At 37.6% G+C, this 23235-nt stretch overlaps 1 protein-coding gene across 1 annotated transcript in view; it reads right to left on the bottom strand.

Moving 5' to 3' along the window:
* LOC107558367 (contactin-2-like) overlaps positions 1 to 22693 on the bottom strand; it is a 32469-nt gene extending 9776 nt beyond the window's left edge. Inside the window, exons 1-15 of the mRNA XM_016242061.1 lie at positions 22429 to 22693; positions 10265 to 10370; positions 7391 to 7532; positions 6672 to 6847; positions 6455 to 6550; positions 6137 to 6349; positions 5929 to 6031; positions 5608 to 5789; positions 3619 to 3755; positions 3202 to 3331; positions 2840 to 2990; positions 2577 to 2704; positions 1971 to 2146; positions 944 to 1064; positions 419 to 577 (exon numbers count right to left, since the gene is read on the bottom strand). Coding sequence (XP_016097547.1) covers positions 419 to 577; positions 944 to 1064; positions 1971 to 2146; positions 2577 to 2704; positions 2840 to 2990; positions 3202 to 3331; positions 3619 to 3755; positions 5608 to 5789; positions 5929 to 6031; positions 6137 to 6349; positions 6455 to 6550; positions 6672 to 6847; positions 7391 to 7532; positions 10265 to 10322 — 1972 coding nt within the window. The 5' untranslated portion in view covers positions 10323 to 10370; positions 22429 to 22693. The remainder of the gene's footprint in view (positions 1 to 418; positions 578 to 943; positions 1065 to 1970; positions 2147 to 2576; positions 2705 to 2839; positions 2991 to 3201; positions 3332 to 3618; positions 3756 to 5607; positions 5790 to 5928; positions 6032 to 6136; positions 6350 to 6454; positions 6551 to 6671; positions 6848 to 7390; positions 7533 to 10264; positions 10371 to 22428) is intronic.
* Positions 22694 to 23235: the final 542 nt, after the last annotated feature.

The following is a 23235-nucleotide window of genomic DNA, read 5'->3' as shown; positions in this document are numbered from 1 at the left end:
TAGATATTGTAGATATAGTTGTAATAATTATAAATATATTGTAAATTCTTAAACTTTATTAAATGAAAAAATACATATTATACTTAAAAAATGAAATTTATTATAATATATTATAAACAATCAAAAATATTCCAATATATAAAAAGCTCATGCTGAGAATGCAAGATTGCAAAGTCGATTAACAATGTGGGAAGACTGATTTAAATGTTTAATTTACAATGATTTATTCAAATGGGGGACTGTGAACAATTCAGGGTTATGAAAAAAGTTCAAAAACCTTAGAGAAACCCCTGCTTAATAAAAAAAACACTTTTCATTATAAGCATATTTGTAATAATATTTATGCAAAAATGTTAATTCTACTATTATTATGCAGCAAGTTGCGTTTACATGACACCAAAATGGCCCATGACCTCACCTGTCCTCATCCTCTTCCAGTCGTGAGTCTGTGAGGATCGGCCCAGGATGACATACTTGCCAATGGGACTGTGATTATCATATCCACGACTCCATCTCAGCTCAACAGATGTGTCATTGACACTAGTCATCAATAAACCTCCAGGAGGTCCTGGTGGTCCTGTAAAGGAAGAAACATTTAGCTTTACCAGAGAATACACTTTTTTTTTCATATTTAATCTCATGCACACACAGCAAACAAATATGTTATTAAAGTGGTTTAGTTGGGTCTGCTTTCTTTACAAAATCTGTACCAAACAGGCATATGGGGACGAAACCCCAAGGATACAGATCTGCTAAAGTTATATTTCATGACTCTACATTTCATGCATTCTCACAGGGCTGAGAGCTGAGAGTTGTCTGGGCAAAAATGATGAAGCTGAGGTAAAACACAAGAGCAGGGCTGTGGAACAGCCACAGGCTACAGGCTGGTGAACTGAGCTTTAATAAGGTCTCTATCACTGCTCGGCCAGCTGGAAGCCCTCACCCCTCACAACCAGCTTGGCCGAGGCTACAGCACTGTCCACCACCGTCTGGGCCGTGCAGGTGTATGTGCCAGCGTGACTGAGCTGTCCGTTCACTATCAACAGGTCACCAATCGTCTCTTTCTATATAAAATGACAGTGAAAAGAAAAGTAAACTGTGTTAGGAAGAAGTATTAGCCCACTTCAACTTCATAGGAGCATTATCATAGATTTTATTACATGCTTAATCTGGAGAGGTTTCGAATTTGGGATTTTAAAATTGACAATATATAATATGTCTAAAAGGCATTTACTTTGAAGTGAATCCTATTAAAGCTAATCTCAGAGTGTGTGAGCAGCCTGCTGCTATTGGAATACAAATTTTTAATATTAAGAACATAACTAGATTTTCACATTTTATTAAAGAAAGTGTAAGTGGTATTTGCTAGGGTGTTGTGGGTGGTTGTCAGGGATCCTCTATGCTCTAAGTTGTTCTTAGAATGTTGCTATGCTGTTGCAATGGCACAGCAAAGTGTCAAATCGCTATGACCTTCCCTAAATATAGCTTGGGTCCTTGCAATGCCGGTTTATGGGATTTTTTGTTGTTTTATCATCTGCCAGGCAAAAATCATGAGTCTAATTGCTTAGAAAAGCCATGACACGTCTCTTAACAAGCTGTATTTTGAATAAATCAGCGCCTTGCAGTACAAAATCAAACTAAAATACACTACAGTAAAAAAGTTTTTATAAAAAGATATATCAAATAAATGCTGTTCTTTTGAACTTTCTATTCATCAAAAATAAAATAAAAATTTCCATGACAATAATAAAAAAATACATTTTAAAATGTATTACAATAGAAAACAATTATTTTAAATTGTAATAATACTTCACAATATTACTGTTTTTACTGTATTTTTTATCAAATTAACACAGCCTAGGTGAGCATAAGAGACTTAAAATTTTTTTTTTTTTTAAATCTTACTTAAGAGTTACTTAAGAGTTAATGTACTGAAGTTTACAGTTTTTAAACACACGTCAAGTGCTCACCCCCTCCAAACGCCGATAGTGTCCATTTGGTTCTTCTAGGTCCAGCAGAACTCCATTGAGGGACCAGGTGAAGGTGAGATCCATAGTAGGGTCATGTGACGCATGGCACTGCAGAGTGGCATTTTCACCCTGATTGATGTCAGCATTAGAGGGTGCTAATGTGATTTTTGTGGCATCTGTTTGAGAGAACAGAGTGAAAAACATAACTTTATACACTGAAAGCATCTGCGCCCATATTAGTATTTTAAAGATTTACATGCAGATCAATAAGACAAAAACACACTCAGGCTTGAAATCAAGACATAACATAAGATATGTGCACAATGAACATGCAGATAGAGAGCTGATAAAGGAGCTTACATCCAAAGCAAACTAAGTTAAAAAGTCTATAGGTGTGTCGAGAAAATCTAGATTTTGCTTAACCGCTAATGACATTTCCCGATAAAGAAACACTGTTTATGGGTTTTACGTGATCTTACACTTTTCAAGTGTAATCTGTGTAAAAAAAACTATGCATATAAACTCTCACTGCTGCAACAATATTTAGTGTCAAACAGATAACCTGAGACCTTTAAAGTAGATAAACAAAAAATTAGGGTTTGTTACCTCTGACAGACAGGTGTGCCGTGCTGTTGGCTTTGCCAAGGTAGTTCTCTGCAAAGCAGGTGTACTTTCCCTCATCGGCCCGACTGATATTGTAGATCCACAGAACCCCATCTGGAGTGACTGTTATCCTGGAGAAAATTCATCTTTTTGAGATCACTGTACTCAAAGCATCTACAAACAGCTCACAAGGCCATTTTTCTGTCAGTAATAATATATAAAATTTTTAAAGCATTTAGGAGGTCTTTGAAACATTACTGGATTACCTGGTACTATTGGTCAGTAGCTCTGTGCCACGGCTCCAGAAGAGAGTGGGTTTAGGAGCCGCCCGAGGTTTACACTCCATTTTCACCTGTCCACCACGGGCAGCAGGAACCAGCTTCCGCACTGGATTTAACCTGAAGTCTGGAGCCTGGACTAAAATAGGGCGACAGGACGGGGAGGAAGGGAGATGGGGAACCATACAGAGAGGACTTAAACACAGATCATACTATTATTGGGGTTCAGGCATGACTGGGTGAGCAGAAGGGGATTTGAAGTGCATTAAGGTAGACAACAAGAAAAACATGTCAAAGTTTACGCAGTTGTATTCTGATTTGCTTTCATTTTGAGATTAATTTGTGCTCACCTTGAACTCTGAGCTCAGCGTTTGAGTAAATGGTGCCGTGTTTGTTTTCGGCTACACACTGATACATTCCGGAATCCTCCAAGGCGAGGTTACTGATCCTCAGTCGCCCGTTATTCACTTCCACACGGTCCTGCACACAGGTAATTGTAAGAGACATGATGCACATGCACATTAATGCCAGCAGAGGTCCACACAACATTTCTCTTGTCAATCTACCTGTAGCTGAAAAAATAATGAGCAGGTTATTCATTGTCACATCTCACTGACTCTTAGACATGAAGAGTTTTCTAAAAATTATTTAGCATATATCAGTCTGAGTCTTGACAGCTAGAGGTCCTGTTCATTTCGGAAAACACACACATTGTCAGATGACAATCCAGCAACAGTTAAGTGTGTGTGCGCACATATATGGCTGACCTGTGTGGTGAGGGGCTGTCCGTTACGGAGCCAGCGAATGGTGGGTCTTGGTTTGCACGCAGCAGCACAGCTCCACTGCAGCTCCGAACTGATTTCCACCTCAGAGTCACTCATGACCTGAAGCCACTCAGGCTGGGCTGGGAAGCGAGAACACATACAAACCAGCAGATTTTTACTTCTCTTCCTAATAAGTGGATTGATGTGTAATTATTGCTCAATATAATGAATCAGCTTTTATTTTTATATTATCAGTTTTTAATTAAATTTTTTATTGATTTTGTTATGTGTTTTTGTAATTTTTATTAGTGTGTGTGTATATATATATATATATATATATATACAGTGGGTACGGAAAGTATTCAGACCCCCTTAAATTTTTCACTCTTTGTTATATTGCAGCCATTTGCTAAAATCATTTAAGTTAATTTTTTTCCCTCATTAATGTACACACAGCACCCCATATTGACAGAAAAACACAGAATTGTTGACATTTTTGCAGATTTATTAAAAAAGAAAAACTGAAATATCACATGGTCCTAAGTATTCAGACCCTTTGCTGTGACACTCAAATATTTAACTCAGGTGCTGTCCATTTCTTCTGATCATCCTGGAGATGGTTCTACACCTTCATTTGAGTCCAGCTGTATTTGATTATACTGATTGGACTTGATTAGAAAAGCCACACACCTGTCTATATAAGACATTACCGCTCACAGTGCATGTCAGAGCAAATGAGAATCACGAGGTCAAAGGAACTGCCTGAAGAGCTCAGAGACAGAATTGTGGCAAAGCACAGATCTGGCCAAGGTTACAAAAAAAATTCTGCTGCACTTAAGGTTCCCAAGAGCACAGTGGCCTCCATTCCTTAAATGGAAGACGTTTGGGACGACCAGAACCCTTCCTAGAGCTGGCCGTCCGGCCAAACTGAGCTATCGGGGGAGAAGAGCCTTGGTGAGAGAGGTAAAGAAGAACCCAAAGATCACTGTGGCTGAGCGCCAGAGATGCAGGCGGGAGATGGGAGAAAGTTGTAGAAAGTCAACCATCACTGCAGCCCTCCACCAGTCGGGGCTTTATGGCAGAGTGGCCCAACGGAAGCCTCTCCTCAGTGCAAGACACATGAAAAAACACCTGAAGGACTCCAAGATGGTGAGAAATAAGATTCTTGTATATATATATATATATATATATACACACACACTAGGGCTGGGTGATATGGGCAAAAATTCATATCTCTGTATTTTTTGGCCGATTTGCGATATATGGTATTTACAGATGGACAAAATACCTGTGAAATGTAAGTTATGCATTCAGGAAGACAGCACATCTCAAACACATTAAACAGCACAAGTAGCCTAGTGTCTCTGTCAGCGGCACATGCAGCTTTTCTGTCAGAGCATATGACGGGCCGAGCCGCTTAAACTAATATGCGAAACGAAACTATAAACTATGTCTTACCAATTTTTAAAGGTCTTAATATGAAGCTTGTCACATGTTTAGAACAAATTGGATTATGCACTTTCTTCGCAGCAGCTCAGTCTGTGTCCTCCGCTATATTTTCAGATGCGCTCGTATCAAACTACTGTATATCAATATAACGGTATTGCCTCATATCGAATCGCTTATAAAGAAAATAGCGATATATATCGTACAATCTCAATATACCGCCCAGCCCTAATACACACACACACACACACACACACAGTATATAACTTTAATTCATTTTCATTTCTATTTTGTTTTAGTATTTAAACTTATTTCCTTTTCATTTAATTTGTTAGGTTTTTAGTCTATTTATAATATTTATATTTAAATAATTTTTTAATATAATTTATAATGTATATTTTATTTCACCTTCTTCTAATTAACAATTTTTAATAATTTTGTTTAACAATAACAACACACGGTTTTATGCTACATCAAACTTCTACCAAAGTTAACAAGTGGAAAATCTAGTAGAAAATATCATTCTAGTGCTGACGTTGTGCCTACCTTGCACAGAGACACGTCCCTGATGTGTCTCACGGCCCTCTGAGTTGTAAACCTCACACTCATAGATGCCCTCGTCATCAAAATTCAGTTCAGGAATAATCAGGGTGGGTCCCTCTGCACTTGCTCCGACCTTAGGTGGTAAAATCCCATCCACCTTCCTCCAGCGGATTTTAGGAATGGGACTTAGGGAGGAAAGTAAAGAGTGAGCAAAAGGACGTTAGAGAAAAATTTTCCATTTTTATAGCTGACTGAGTTATGGATGTTGTTGAACCGATGTCGCAGTGATCTCTGAAGGGAAGTGAGGAGCTAAGGGGGACTTACTTGCCATAGGCAAAGCATTCCAGCTGTGCAGTTTGTCCCGATAATGCGTACGTCTCAGCGGGAAAACGCACTCGGACATTTGGAGTTGCTTTCCTTGGGTTTGCTTTGGAAAAACAAAATGTAAGACGTATTTTTTTTATATAAAATGTTATTTTGATAGCAGCATGTACTTGAGCTTGTTTCTTATTTTTGAAGGAAACAAACTAACCATCAGGGTAAACAGTGAGCTGGACAGCTTTGCTGAAGATGCTCTTGGTGCTGATGTCCATGTTGATGGTGGTGAAGCAGAAATAGTTGCCCGTGTCATTGGCCCTTGCGTTAGCAAGGTATAAGTTACCCGTCACCTGAGAAACAAACCATCTGCCCCCCTCTGGCTGGATGAAGTTGGGGAACTCGTTTATGAACCAGCGGTAGGACAAAGCTTGGTGGAACAAAATGAATGGAAGATGTAATATAAACATTTGAGGAAATAAATGAACTGAATACAGAGTGAAATGGTTCACTAACTGATAGTGTGCAATCATACCTGGGTAATGAGCTGGTGGCTGACAGGCAAGAAAGATTCCTGCACCTTCATGGACCGTCTGAGGGCTTCTACTCTCAGGGGGGAAATCATGGAGGTCTAGAATGCACACAACATTAATCAGTACCGGTAGAGTACAATTTCAACTACTGCTGCTTTTATTCAGAAAGGACACACTTTTCAAATTTTCACACTACAAAATCATTTGGTTTGTACTCACAGCCAAATTTGAGGTTAGCCACTCGGCTAACAATGGTGCCACAGCGGTTGATGGCGAGACACTGGTATGACCCACCATCTCGCCCATTCTGAGGGTTATTGATCACAAGGTTTCCTGCAACCTGCGTGTAGTGCGAATCCTCGGCAAATGCTATTTCAGTGCCATTCACACGCCACCTGTGAGAAATCACATACAAGATCTAACTTCAACAGATTATAGCTTCAAAAAAGTGCATAATTAATGATTAATTTAATTCAGCCAAACATGTAGTACACTTTTTGTGGGGACAGCATGCATTATGTATGAAAAAAAATTTTTTTGCTTGGTTTTCCTGTAAAAATATTTTTAACCTCCTTTAAACAAGGAGATTTTTAAGGCTTAAGAAGCAAAATTGCATATTAAAACATGGTTTCAGAGAATATATATTAATGTTTATTTTCATACCACAGTGAAAAATTGTGTTTTTCTAAGCATAAATACAACAAAATTTTGTGAAGTTAATGTATATAACTAGAAAAAAATCCAATAAACTTAATTTATTATTATTATCTTAAAGAATTACATTATCAATCAAAAGTTTGGGTCAGATATGTAGTATTTGAAATCATTTGTTTTGGTAAAATATTTTTTACAATGTTTGTGTTTAAAGTTAGGTCATAGTGAATAAAGGTCCTGTTTTGTTCGATAAGGTGTAAGTGCCAAAAATCTGATCTGAGTACCGGTAAATAGCAGCAGGGCTGGCGCGAGCCTGGCAGCTCAGGGTCACCTTGCCTTCTGGCATCCCCTCTGGGTAAATCAGACTAGACGGCTGCTCCTCAAACACAGGTCCACTGTCGTGACCTGACACACACACATCCCCACCTACAAAAATGTGCCCACCGTTACTGTCTGTGAGAAACATTTCAACAAAGACTGTCACCAAATGCTTTTGAGTCAAAAACAGCATTCATGGCCTTTTAACATGGTGACCCCCTGGATTTGAACCAACAGCTTTCTGGTTACCAGATGATTAACTAGGCAACAGCACACTAAATGAAAGTCAAGGGTATAGTAAAATATCTATGAGAGTAATCTAGCACAAGTAGTCTTGTCATGCTCAGGTCTTTTATACTGCCTCCATTGACAGCCAGTGTACTGTGCCAAACAGACAGATACAGGGGGTCGTGCGTGCCTAACAACACCAGTGTATTTGCACTCAGAGTGGGAGTGTACTCCACCTAGGGAAAGTCAGCAGGGGATACAAGCTGTCAGATATAATTGCACGCACTCAGATATTTTGACAGAACAGAGGGGAACAGGGGAGTTTGAATACAGTTAAGTCTCCAGGTAGCCGTGAATGCATATGATGCATTATGAATTGGGTCAAGACTCAAGAATGAGTTTGGATTATATAGGACTGTATGTGCATTTGTGTCAGTGTGTGCAACTGCGACTGGGATTTAGCTTTTCTATTTTCAAATAAATTGGTGCTTCTTATGGATTTGAGACTGTGTATTATAATGCAATTTGTGATGGATTAGAGTACTATAAAAAAAAGAATCAGTATTCTTTTTTTTGTCGTGTTTTCCAGTAAAAATATCTAAACATTCCTAAAACGAGATACATTCATTTTCAAGTAAATTGCAGATATTGATATTGTTTTCAGAGGTTATACTGTACTAAAATTAAGTTTAATTTTTCCTCCCTATTGGTATTTAGTGATTAAATAAGTAAATATAATTTTTTTAAAGAAAAATGAACTGAATTCAAGATATATCTCTAAAATTAAGTTTTATTATCTTATGCATATTATCTTGATTTCCAGTAAAAATGGAACATTCATTTTTAAACATTCTTATTTTTTTCAGTCACTATGTGTATGCAGACTTTTTGTTTGATTTAGGAATTTGCCATTTAGAATTCATTGGAATGCTGTATATGTATGCAGTGTTTGTGTGCAGTTCTGGTAAGACCCACAGGAATCTAGGGCAATAACAGAGAGGCAGGGGAGGAGAGATGAGTTGAGAAGGGGAGCCGGCTCCCCGGGAGGTTTTCAGTGGCATGATGGCTGCTTCCAGTAATGGGGATAAACAGCTCAAAACTGCCACTTAAGTTCTTTTCCACTGAAGACTCTCAACAGCTCTTCACAGTGTCTATGTGTAGTTACTTCTGTGTACTAGACTAGAAACAGTAATTGTATTGTTAGCCAATTCAATCTGAATGCCTGTGATGATACATCAGAACTTAGACATTTTCCTCAGTACAGTGAATATGACAATTAGGTATATTCTCAAACCATTTGTTCCTTTCTATGTCCATGTTTTGCTGTTTGCACATTACAGATTTTTGAAAGAAATTAAGACTTATATGCAGTAAGGATAGGCAAATACATATATAAATGTTACAAAAGATTATAAATTCTGTTCTTTTGAACTTTACATGAACTGAAAGATTCCTGAAAAAAAATGTAGCACAGTTTCCACAAAAATATTAAGCAGCACAATTGTTTTCAACATTGATAATAATAAAATATGTTTCTTAAGCACCAAATCAGCATATTGATTTCTGAAGGATTATGTGACACTAAAAGTCTGGAGTAATGGCTGCTGAAAATTCATCTTTGCCATGACAGCACTAAATTACATTTTAAAATATATTAAAACAGTGAAGTTAAATTGTCATGATCAAATAAATGAGCAAACGATGATGTAGGTCTAGGAAACATTGGGCGGAAACGGTACTCTGATTGGCTGGCTGCACCTGTCTGTCTGGAAACAAAGTCTGATTTAAAAGTAGGTCGAAAGTTGAAGAAGTGAGCAGATTTGCTGAAGAACAAATACCTGTGAAGTAGTTGGTACTTATAATTTTTGTATAAACTTGAATTCTGATTACAAAGTCCACAAACACGCGCTTCTAGTTTAAGAGGGGGTTAAAACAACAAATAGGGGGGCTGAAGCCCACCTAAAAACGGTCTAGAACTGCCCCTGCCAACATTGCTGAAGTGTTATTTTAATTTTTGACTTTTCACAGTCTATTTTTTGTGGAATCAACAATTTTAGATAAATCTTCCCCTAAATGGCATGTAAAAATAAAACAAATTATGCTTGGTCGCTTATGTTACTCAGATGGTGGCTCCTGACCAGAATTTGGTGCCAAGTGGACCAGATTTTATGCCTGTGAGTCTAGTACAACTTTGACTAGAGTGCCATTTGCCAAGTTAATAGCATTATGGACAAAAGCACATTTTTATCAATGTTTAATGGGGCCTGGATTACTTCAGCCGTCTAAAACACCTCTCAAGTAAATCAAATCCCTTCTGCCCACTGATCTAAGATAACACAATGAATAATTAATCTGAATTTGTGGCCCCCACTGATGCACAAGCCTAAAACCACACATCCCAGACACCATCAAAGTGACAATGTACATTTCAATGATGTTTCAACAAGGAAATGCTGGAGCAAAGGGAATATAGAAAAAAAGCAAACAAAGGGTGAGTGGTAACGAAGTTTCACTAATGGGGGAAGGGCTGAGCGAGACCTCCTAAGTATATTTGCAAATGAGATCTTGAATGAATTGAGATGATGGGAGACATCAGATCAGATCATACTTACCCAATGTGTAGCTCAGAGCCAGAGAGCTGAGAGACAGCAGACACAATAGAATCCTCATCCTCCTACTGCAACCACACCCAGACAAGAGACAGAGGCCTTTCAGCTCCTGGGGAAAAACAAAAACCCAGATGACTCACAAAAAATAGGCTGATTCTGAGATGAGTATCAACTAGGGATGGGTGACATGGGCTTAAAATGTAAATATTGCATCAAAATCAAATCAATTTGAGCACGATTTAAACCCGGATGATTGTAACCACTCTAAGTTCATCTGCCTTGGGAAAGCTAGCGTGTCTCCTACATAGTGATAACACTCGTTGCCTTCTCTAGTGCAGCTCAACCAGGTCTCGTCCCATTCGTCGATATTTGTGATATCACAAATCCCGGAAAATATGCGTTGTAGTCCAAACGAGTCGTTCGTCGTAGTTTTTGAAAAGTGATTTCTGTTAAATAAAATATCTCCTTTTGAAGTGGACTTTGAGCTTTGTAACTTTGCAGATCTTTTTATGATCAAACAGCAACATTACAGACTAACTAAATTTGAAAAAGTGAAAAAGCATTATAGGACCCCTTTAATGAGTACACACTTATTGTAAAGACTGTTTAATTCATACTGGAAACCGGAGGGCGATCTTGCACAGAAACTCCCACGCTTTGAATCATAGGGACGGTTGGGCTTGTCACGGAGGAGATGCATGGCTGGATTTTCTCGTGTTTAAGGTAAGTTTGCCTTTCTGTTTTAGATTCTGATTTGTAATACTTTGGTCCGTGTGCATTTCGATTGTTTGATTCTTGTTTGCTTGAATCATTATACTGTACATTGACGTTCATATTAATCACATAACCTCATTAAAGTTAACTTGCGTGCGGTCACAGTGAGTGATATTTCAGCAAAAAAATTTTCAATAGTTCAGAGATTCACAAAGCTGTTTTTCACGTAAAAACTTGAGCACAATTGGAAATTACTGGAAATTATTTAACGTTGTTGTAACTGCTAGCTAGCTAACATCGTTACTAAATAAAACAATCACATAGTTTAGCATAACGCTAGTTTCTGCTCTTTCAAACACTTGACTGACGTAATAGAGAGAGTTTAGAACAATAACTTTGTAGTAATCCTCATTAATTGTCATGTTTTGTCGCTATGCTAAGCTAACATACTACCTAACCCTAAAGCACCTGTTGCCATCAGCGATTGTGTTTTATAGGACTAATTTGGAAAAGTGTGAATAGAAAGTAAAAGTGTTTTTACGCTTCTTTATGATGGTATTCAACTTATAGTTAATTCCAGTCCAGTCTTGTCAGTTATATCTTTTCTTTTGCTCAAACAATCTGTAATTTGTTGGTTAAAAAGCAAAGTTTTATGAACACATGTTTCTATTAACTGGAAGGCTTTGGATTCACTGCAGAATAAGCTGGAGTGTGAGTTGATGAGCATACAGAAGGAGTGATTGATCTAATTCTCATATTCAGGCAAGTATAAATCTATGCATAGATTTGCATGATATAACATTATTGTTGTTATTTTGACCTATTCTTCACTGCATAATATAAAATTGTGGTTAAATGTTTTAGATCATTGTTTTAATATCACAAATTGTGTCTGTTTATTTACAGGGTGACCTAACTCTGATGACGAGCCAATACAGTGGACACTTGAGGTGTGGGGAGGAAGACAGACTGATGGTTTTCATGTTAGATGCAGTTTTGGTTATCAATACTACCTAGCTCTGTCAGGTTAAAACCTCATCGTCTTGTTCTGTTTAAGTATTTTTTTTCTATATTTGATACCTCCTTGGGTCAAAACTGTATGGTGCAGCAAATGCAGTTCATGTTGGTAATGGAGATTGAATTGTATTACAGAACAGCAGACACTTGAAGTAGCATTCAGTCATACTTTATTTTTTTCTATTTTCAATAGACCAAATATCACCAGTGGAGGTATACATGTTTTGTTGATTAATGGCACTTTTTATGAGGCTTTACTGCACCTTTAAAAACTTGTCCAGACTTTTGTAGGTCATGTGACTGTGACCGATTCACTTTTATTAATGTTGGAAAAATAAAGAGTTTAATTATATTTTAGTTGTGTGATTTGTGATAAAGGTATAGACCAGAGGTTCTCAGCTCTGGCGCTCGAGGTCCATGTCCCTACAGAGTTTAGCAACCTGTAACTTTCTAGTAATCTTGAAGACCTTGTTGAGCTTGTTCAGGTGTGTTTGATTAGGGTTAGAGCTAAACTCGGCAGGAAAGTGGACCTTGAAGGCCAGAGTTGAGAACCCCTGGTATAGACAAAATGAATACAGTTTATGGGGTAATATTAATCAAAAAGAAATTAGCATTGTTTACATAATCATAGGGAGTAATATATATTCATAAAACTAAGTAAATGGGACATCTCGATCAAAACAAATAATAAAATCTACTTATTTACTTCAGTAAATAATAGTAGGATTTACTTAATATTTTTATAAATGCAAGGCTCCTGTCTATAAAATAATAAATAAACTTTACTTAATTACTTTAAATAAACACTTTTAAATTAAATATAACTACGTAATATTTACTTAATTAGGGTGCAATTAGATTTAATTTCTTCATGAATATTAAGTTTAGTAAGTAGATTTTACTTAATAATAGTGAGTAAGTTGTACTTGATATTAGAGCAGTAAAATTTACTTAAAATGTGCTCGTGCAATTTGTTACCAATTTTTTTTTAAGTAAATCTTAATAGTTATTTTTTTCAGTGACATGCAAAACTGTATCGCACACGTGCTACTGTAGTACATTTATTCAGACCGATTTTTGTGTACTGTACAGCCCTAACCAAACCAGTTACAGATTGTAAAAGGAGCTTGAGCTCCATTTAGTGATATAGGCTACTCCTCCTCAATTTCACGTCTGCCTTCCGCGATGTCGCACACAGAAATATGTCAACAACTAGACTTTAACGTTATTATGGCGGTAAGTCTAATTCTTACTGTGGGGAGAATTTTTACCGGTATATCGCAAATGATAAGATATCGCCCATCCTTAGTATCAACCTTATTTTTAAGTTAAGGTAACAGTTAACTCAAAAATGAAAGTTTGTGGACCAATTCTATCTATTAACTATGACTTCAATTAATAGTTAGTAAGGTACTTTAGGTATAAGGTAGGACTGGAGGATCTAAAATATGTTCATGTATTATTATAAAGTATTAATAAACAGCCAACAGGCTAGTAATATGCATGCTTCTAAATCTTTATGACTTTCTATCTTTAAAACAGAAAAATATACATTTTGAAGAATTTTGGTGACCAAGCAGTTTTGGTGCCCATTGTCTTTCACTGTATTGAAAACAAGAAAACACTGAGAAATATCCCAAAATATCGTCTTTTATGTTCTACAGAAGAAAGAAGCTCATTCAATTTTAAAAAGACATCAGGGTGAGTGTTAGTTTTTCTGTGTCCGTTTTACAACTGAGAAGAATCATAACAGCCCTGTCCAACCAATGTGAGGATGCATGGCTGTGTGTTTTCAATTGGCAACAAATTCTGATTTATTCTGACACTATATTCCTCTGACAGCCTGAAAATCTACTCTACACCGTCATATTCACCACTCACTCGCCCTGATGTGTCACCTGCTGATGCACGGCTCATATTCGGGCCTAATAAAACAGGGACACGTGACTCAAATTGTCTAACGGCTAAATTGACAAAAGTGTGCAGGGTAGCAGCTGCTTTGCACCATTCGCCATCCCGCCCTCATATCTGCTTTGAGTGTGCGGGATTGTTTCCTTCACTGTGCAGCATACCACCTCCCCCCCCAGCCCAGTAATTGGCAATTGCACATCTTTTTCCTGGCCCAAGTAAAGGCAATCGCAGCTGCTCTGTAGTTCCCGGTACGTCAGCAGGCGAAGCTGAGAACCACGGAGCGTCAGCACAGATGTGCTGTTTGTGATGAGAAGGGCCCCCTGGAAGCATCCCAGCAGTTGTTTGTAGAGGTTTAAAAAAGAGAGAAAGGGGCTTTCATCAGAGAAATTTCTTAATTACACCAAACAAGATTCTGATTGCCACCTGACTGCACTCAAATGCTTGTTTTATCAGCACTGCTTCGGTGTGTTGTCACAGTCTTTTCAACCTCACTTAGCATGGTATAATGTGCTGGCTGCCAGGATGTAACTGACAGGATTTTCCTCATGCTGCAGTAGATGTACTGTATGCATGAATATGAGAGGGCTGTTTGTCAAGGAACACACAAATCAATCAATGCACAAATTTACAGAGAGTTCTCTGTTATGTTTTGATTTCACTCAAACACATTTCTTTGTAGTCCATCTACCATACCCTATCATCAGGGATAGTCTTGAGACAACAGTGCAATAATTCCCCACTATCCCATGTCACATAATTCAAACTTGCTAAATATATTAATTTTACCAATATTATTTAAAATGATTATATTTTTAAAAAATTATAATAAAGTATATTTAAAATAAAAAATATTGTTTAAAACAAAGTTATTTTATTTTTTATTACTTATAAAAAATTTTTATTGTTTAATACTGCAAAAGTAACACTTTAAAATAGGCCAACTGATTTTAACTATATTATTTAAACATTAAATTTGCATACAGCACACTTAAAATAAAACATTGTTTTTTTTAACTGATGTTTTAATATTGCAAAAGCAACCCTTTAATTAACTAAATTACACAACATTTTCATTTTGACAAGATCTTTATGTATTTCTCAGGTTCACACCTTCCTACAGTGAAACATGCCTCTTGCTCCAACATTTTTCTGTTAAAACCCCTTGTTTTTCTGTGTCCATTTCAAACGTCAGAGCTAAGGACAATCATGACAGCTCGTCCAGCTGGAATGAGGACACATGGCTGAGTGCTTTCTGATGGTGACAAATTCTACACATAGAAACAGAGTGAGCCTGAAAATGTATACTACATCACCGCCACTAAACATTTCTATTAATTTGTGAAGGGAGATGCTGCCATCATTGTAGTTTAAATGGGGGCAGTCATGGCCTAATGGATTGAGAATCAGACTTGTAACCCGAAGGTTGCAGTTTTGAGTCTCAGGTCCGGCAGGAATTGTTGGTGGGGGGAGTGAATAACCAGCGCTCTCTCCCCCTTCAATACCACGAATGAGGTGAGACCCTAGAGCAGGGGTAGTCAAGTTCGGTCCTAGAGAGCCGCAGTTTTGTAGAGTTCAGCTCCACCCCTGAAAAAAAACTCACCTGCCTATAGCCTTAGTAATCCTGAAGACATTGATTAGCTTGTTCAGGTGTGTCTGATTAGAGTTGGAGCTGAACTCTGCAGGACTGCGGCTCTCTAGGACCGAACTTGCCTACCCCTGCCCTGGAGCAAGGCACCGAACCCTCAACTGCTCCTCGGGTGCCACAGCATTGGCTGCCCACTGCTCCGGGTGTGTCTTCACAGTGTGTGTGTGTGTGTGTTCACTACTGTGTGTGTGCACTTGGATGGAAGCACAAATAAATGCAGATAAATGCAGAGCACAAATTCTGAGTATGGGACACCATACTTGGCCACACATCACTTCACTTCACTTTAAAATGGGCCTATATGGACCCTCCCCTTTTTCCGCCCTTTATATTTGCTTTGTATATGCAAAATTAACATTAAAATGGACATTCGGCCAACAAGAGCCCATCTGAAAAAGTCCTAGTGTTCCCAATGGCCATTTCATTCCTGCCTAATGCCTACCATCATACATTCATCTGAGTACTTCCTTTTCTCAAAAGTCTAAATGCAGAGCACAAATTCTGAGTATGGGACACCATACTTGGCCACACATCACTTCACTTCACTTTAAAATGGGCCTATATGGACCCTCCCCTTTTTCCTCCCTTTATATTTGCTTTGTATATGCAAAATTAACATTAAAATGGACATTCGGCCAACAAGAGCCCATCTGAAAAAGTCCTAGTGTTCCCAATGGCCATTTCATTCCTGCCTAATGCCTACCATCATACATTCATCTGAGTACTTCCTTTTCTCAAAAGTTTCTTGTAGGACTCATGGACTGCCTAGGGCAATGATGCTTTTACTGCTGCCCTGACATCTGCTAATGGGACTTAGCCCCCCAAAATGGATCTTTCCCAGCAGGTGGCCTGTTGAAGTCAGGTGTCTGTGTAGAGACTCAACAAAAAAACATATCTAAGGAATTTTTATCAGTCTACCTTCATCTACATACCTTAAGGTTCTGTTGGACACCCACTGCATCCTCAAAAAAATGCTTTGGTCTACAAACAGCCAAACTGCTATACATTACAGCTGATACAGCAAAAAACATCTTGCCAGTCTGAATATTCCTAAAAGTAAATCAAATTGGTATTCACTGAACCAATCCAAGCCTAATCTAAAATGTATGGCTTAGTGTCCCCAAGTCATGGCCTTGCCACAGAATAAATATTCAGTGTTTGCAATCTGAGTTTGCCAATAAAGTCAGCACTTGATAGCCGGAGCTAAAACAGCAGCAGTGTGGAGGAATTATAATGATGATCTATGCAGAAGGCAAACAACAGATCTCAAAGACACTTATTTTAAAAACTACAAACAAGTTTCTGGTTTACTACTTCACATTTGCAGATGCCAGAATTGTCTTATGAGTCACTCCACAGCAAATCTAAAACTACAGGTCTGTGGATTCAACACCAAGAGCATCCTTTCATGATTATTCATGCCATGATTAGCTGTTTGTTGTGATTGTTTGCTGTTCGACATGTTTGCTCAGAGCAGTGAGTCATCTCCCCATTGTCTGAACAGTGACACAAAGCTGGAACTTACTGTTTCCAGACCGAAAGTCTTAGGTACATTAAACCCAATCATTATAATGACTATGCCATTAAGCCTAGAATCTATGAACAGTGACAATAAAGCAGAGCAGAGAGCATGATTAAAGTGTAAACTCCAATGTGTAATTAACAAATACTACTGAAAGCTCTCCCAAGCTTAAAGTGGCATTATTATCTTTCTATCCAGCCATGTACTGAAATGAAACACAAGAGCAGCAGGTTGTTTACTGGGTCATGTTGAACCTCCTCAATGGGATACATGAAAGTTAATCTTTACTATCGTTTTTAAACATTCAAATGAAAAATTCACAAATTTTTAACACTTTCAATAAAGCTTTTAGTTTTGTTATTTTTCACAGCAGTTCCCAACGGTGATACGTTTGTGACTCAGGGGTCTACAAATCCACACAAGGGCTCATTGACTCATTGCTGACGTACTGCCTTTTAGGCTTGTGCCATGCATTATTGAAGTCTTGCCTTTCTCAATATTTCACCTAGCTGTCACTTACTGAAGCAGCAATAATCAAATGAAATGTTGAATGAGGTTTGAAGGCTGCTATCCAAAAAGAAAAAAGCATGGGACTTTATTATAAACTAAAGCCAAGCAATGAATGATGTTGATTAATAAGTGAAAGATTTAAATAATATGAGAGTGTTACCTTTTATTCTGAAAACTATATCAGCAATTTAATTTTGCTTGTATAGAACATTGTGGTTGTCCATGGCCCATATATTGAGTGGTCAAATACATGCTAGTATAATGTACCTGAGGATAACTTTCACAGTAGCTCTAATTGGTGCCAGTGCAACAGACAGGAAAGCACAGGCGCAGGGAAAAGTGCTGAGGCTGGGTACAGCATGGCCTTAGACAGCAGCGTGGCAGCCGGTGATGATAAAAATCGTCAGCTTAAAATGCTGTCTTTGCCTTGGCTTGTGTGGATATTTGAAACCAGATCTCTGTGCAAATTGGAATGGCTCAGATTTCACAGACCCAAAGACCTGTGCTAAAAATTGCTTAGTCTAAACAATGATTAACACAGTTCAATTGACTGACTTCAATTTGGTCCCCTACACTGATTAAAATACACAAAGAATAAAAAGATGCTTTAAAAATTCCAGCTTTAAATGTTTAATTCAGTTTTTTTTTATTATATATTATATTATAATTAATCATATTTCTGTCTATTAATACTATATCCATTGTATTTTTAAGATATATACATATAAGAGAAAAAGGTCACATTGATGGTTGAAATCACACGGATGATCTAAAAGTAAGTGGTCAAGAATTCAAGTAAATTTGGCCCTAAATGATAAATCACCCATAAACATTAAATATGCAGGATGCACACATTCAGTACATAAAACTAAAGCACCAGCTTGTGCACCACCTGTTTCAATTGTCCTTATATGCATCCACACATTTAACGACACCTCACTGCCTCCGCGTGCACTGCAGATGGTACGTAAAGTGGTGCCAGTCTGGGCCCTGAAGGCCACGGCCATGTATCAAACGCACAAGAGAAAGTGTGTGATGGCGAGAGACCTGAGAAGACAAACAGCCTCATGTGGACCCACTAGCCCTCCTGTAACTGAAATATCAACATGATAGTCTGTGAGTGTTGACAGCCCGCCAAGATGAAATGTCCTGTAATAGCTTGGCTCACTTCACAGAGGACGATGATATGCTTGTCCTTTTTGAAGAGGAAACGGACTGAAATTTGGTGACCTTCAAAGGGCTCACAAAAGGAGCATTCTTTGAACATTTTAATTCAGGGAAAAAAATTATAAACACTGATATACCATTCCTTTATCGGCTGACATTACAGCATAATTACAGACATTACATTTAATTGAGAACACTTATGTTTGCCTTCCCTTTGCCTTATCTAACTCTCAATTAAAGTTCATCTAAATGTAACCTTGAGTAAATACTAAAATAGTTTTAATACTGTTCATTATAATTTTGTGATGCTTAAATTTATTGTAGCATATAAAATGGCTGATTTTAGATTTTTTTAGTTTATTTAGATTTTATCGGTTATCACAGGTAAATAAATTATCAGCTTATTTGATCATATGGAAATGATTATACTTCAAATGTTTGGGTTTGGTAAGATGTTTTAAAACAAATCTCATGCACAGTAATGTTGTGGAATATTATTATAATTAAAGAAAAACTTTAATATTTTAATGTTTCCTATTTTACATTTCCTAAACATTTTTATTTTGATATATTTTAAATATCTAAAAATATTTAGTAAATTTTTTTGTAATTTATATACAAAGCTGAATTTTTAGGATCCATTACTCCTACAAATTTGCATGAAGAGTCACATGATCCTATAACAAACATTTCTTATTATCAATGTTGATAAAAGTTGCCTAATGTTTTTGTGAAAACCTTTATACATTTTTCTTTGATGAACAGAAAGTTCAAAACAATTATTTTAACAGATTTTTTATTTAAAATTTTAAATGCCTTCACTGTCACTTTATATCAATTTTGTCCTCCCTGTGTCCTTGCTGGAGTATTAATTTATTATATATATAAAAAAAAATGACACACAACTTTTGAATGGCATACCATTTTGTGTAATACATTTTCAATGAATTCACAGCCCTTAATTTTAACCATAATATCATTTTAATAATCTAGCTGACTGTTCTACAATTCTTTTGACTGAAACTGATCGCATAGTGAAGAGACTGCATATAGAACTCTCTCTGTTACACATTTGCTGTGATGAGGCCCATTAAAACATAACAGGGGGCCGTGGATGGCCGTACCGAGGGAGAGACTGCAATTACGATGCCCAGTGACTTCAACTGGAGCATGGCATGTTCTCACTGACAGATACATTATCTGCAGCAGCAATGCCTGAGGAGAACAATGACCGCTCTATGTCCCAGAAGTGCTCATTGCAGGACACAAAACAGAAGCTCATCTGTACTTGAGCACTTCACAGTAGAGATCAGAGAACGTCCCCACTCTTCCTCATTTGCATAGGAATTATTATAAATTGCAATAATATTTCATCTTTGAAATATTTGATCACATAAATGCAGCTTTGCTGAGCATACGAGACTTCTTAAAAAAAAAAAAAGTGAATATATTGCTTATCATGATTACCTGTTTGGTAATTACATGTTTGTTATAAGAACAGCACATACAGATTTGGGAAGTTGGGCTATTTTTGTGTCAATATGGAATGAATATATGCCCCACATGGACAACACCCATCAAAAAAGATCTGGACCGCGAGTCCTACTCAATCGCTCACCCTCATCTGCTTCTGAAAGCACGGGGATCTCGTGAATGTTTTATGAGGCTGGTGGATATAGCACACGCCCTCATTCCAGTAGATTGTGAAGCTATATTTACATGAATTATTTTATAAAAAATTCTAGGTCATAAGTCTGCCAAAATCAGAGTCTGCCAGAATCAGCAGCATCATGTCCAAGAGCTGCTTGCGTACTACTGTTTTTTTCTTTCTCAGTCTCTCACCGTTTCACATTTTTGGTTCTAGTCGCACACCTGAGCACACTGATGGGGCTGCTGCAGGCCAGCATTAGCAGTCCGTGGTGTACTTTTCCACAGTGCTTCACTGAGCTTTAATTTGCTGCTGCTGCTCGGTCTGTCACTATCAGTTTTAACCCTTGGCCATGGCTGTCCCCAGCCTCCAAAATGCCTCTGAAATGCTCTCTCTCACTACAACTGTCACCAATAAAGCTGAGTCACTGACCATTTATATACTACCTTTATTACTTTGCACAAATTACCTTTCCAGTTTTCAAAATGCGGTTGGGCTAAAATCAAAAATCATTTTTGATGTTTAAAAATGGTCAGGTTCGGTTTCTGGTCATGGTCATTAGATCTAACTTCTAAACAATACTTCTGGTGATTCAGATTCAGAGGCAGGAAGAGATTAAAGATCTCAATGTGCCAACAAAGAACACAAAGAAAACTGAGTGGAGACTGATCACAAAATCCAAAGGGCAGCACTGAAATGCATGGTGCAAAACCTTAAGTTACGTTATTAATGGAGAAATGCCTAAATGCTTCAGTCGGTTCTCAGTAACAAGACAGCTTTTCTTAAATCATACAGATTCAACTGATAAGAACAGAATAAAACCCCATCAAATGAGGCAAGAATTTCGTGCCACAGGGCTGAGTCACAGAACAAGGCAGTTAGTATTGGGGCATACTGACCTTGGTGAGCTTTTTGTGTATGATCAGAATTTATGAATTGGAGCAGTTTGTTCAGACTCGGGTCTGCATTATTTATAACATGTTGCTGAAGATGACTTAATTGAAAATGCCTTTATTGTCATGCTTTCGTTTAATATGGCAACTTACTGAATAATATTTCAATGCTAGTACATATACGTCTCTATGGAGAATATTTCTATTTAAACATGCATTGTTTATTTAAAGTTTTTTTAAAAAAGTAAATAGACACTTTCTTTTAAAGAATTGGTTACAATTTTTTAAGCAAGAAAAACGATTAATATGGAGTAAGTTGGCACTTTGGAACCTGCCATTAAACAGGATTTATATTTATATTAATTAAACAATTAACAATTCATACAAAAATAATATAAAAATGTTTAGCCAACAAATATCGTAACACATAAATGGCACACTTTATGACATATAGATCAAACTACGTGTTGACAGCTTGCATGAGGTCTTTGAAACCAACAAACAAAACAACTACTAGAGAAAACACACATTTGTCTAATTGGACCTTTGACTAAACTTCCTAGTGTGACAACTAGCCCCGGTCTCTTTTACATATGAGTAGTTGGTCATACTCTTTAATGCAATATAAAATGTTACAGTGTTATGCAGTGTTAACGGCCCCGGGTCTCTCCTATAACAGCACTTCTGGTATATAACAGACTTCTCAAAGAGTAATTTATGTTCGTCTTTGGCCAGTAGTTTGCACAGGTGTTTAAGGTAAGACTATCTAGCAGCCGCTATGATTTCAATGAGGGTCGTCACTCCCGTGCAAACAAAACGCCGTTACTCGCCGTTCACACAAGTCCACCCCATTATTTCATAATAGACGTGTTTATTTCATATAGGCCTCCTGATAACTACAGTGTGCCACAGTTAACCCAAATATTCCCAAATTATTATTCCGCTAGACTGTATTGCGCAATCCCTTTCTGACAGATTATTATGGGACGCTTCAGTTCTCAAAGCAGAATATAAACACAGCGGGTGTCGTCCTGAATACTGCCACAAAACAGACAAATAACGAATTAAAGGCGATATGAATTGAATTGTTGAGTGAATCATTACGTTTTGGATGATAAAGGTTTGAACGCGCTTTCTTACCTTTGTAAAAAGCTTTGAATGAGGACGTGCTCGCGTCTATCTGCCTCCTCCAGTGACGCTGCTGGTGCCGCGCGCTGCGTCAATAACGGCCACTGGCCTTTTCTAATGTTACGAGACTTTTTTCTCTCTCTTTAAGCAGCTGCAGCCCCCGTCGCAATAAGGATGTTGTCGTCTGCACGACACGATCTCTCTTCCTCACTCTGTCTCTATCTTCCTTTCATAATAGCCTAAATCATTCCTCTCCTCCCTCCTCCCACTCCCTCTCTCTCTCTACCTTCCTCTCCCCTCCCTCTCACTCTACATTTGATTCAAATGAGGGAATACGATTAATGCGACACAAGTAAATGAACCTCTTTTTTCTTTAATAGGCTACACAGTGAATGTACACAAAGAAGGTATAAGTTTTACTCAAATGAGGTAAAGTGCGTACCCTTCCCCCACTGGAACACACACAAAAACACACTAACACACCCCTTCACACCTCTCTAATGAAACCTCAATGGCACAATATGCACACCCTCACATCTCAAGGAAACCACACCGTCTGTGTTCAGATTGTTATTCCCACCATCACTGATTCAAAAAGACTATGAATAATGTCTGAATAATATTACACAACGCTGCTGCATACAAATATGTCTGAAAGTAGAAAGTATAGTAAACCACAGAACAGGCAGGACACTCATTTTATTCAAAATGACTGAAATTAAATTAGTTTCTTCCTCTAGAGTTTTTAGAAAACCATGTAAGCATTAAAGTCCACCCCTAAATCTACCTGTCAGTGGGGTGTAGGCTAGCAGGTCGTAC

The sequence above is a fragment of the Sinocyclocheilus grahami genome, unplaced genomic scaffold (assembly GCF_001515645.1).
Source record: "Sinocyclocheilus grahami isolate Dianchi unplaced genomic scaffold, SAMN03320097.WGS_v1.1 scaffold3.1, whole genome shotgun sequence".
Classification (NCBI taxonomy): Eukaryota; Metazoa; Chordata; class Actinopteri; order Cypriniformes; family Cyprinidae; genus Sinocyclocheilus; species Sinocyclocheilus grahami.
Note: the sequence above shows the minus strand (reverse complement) of the source record. Positions and strands in the feature narration are given on the sequence as shown.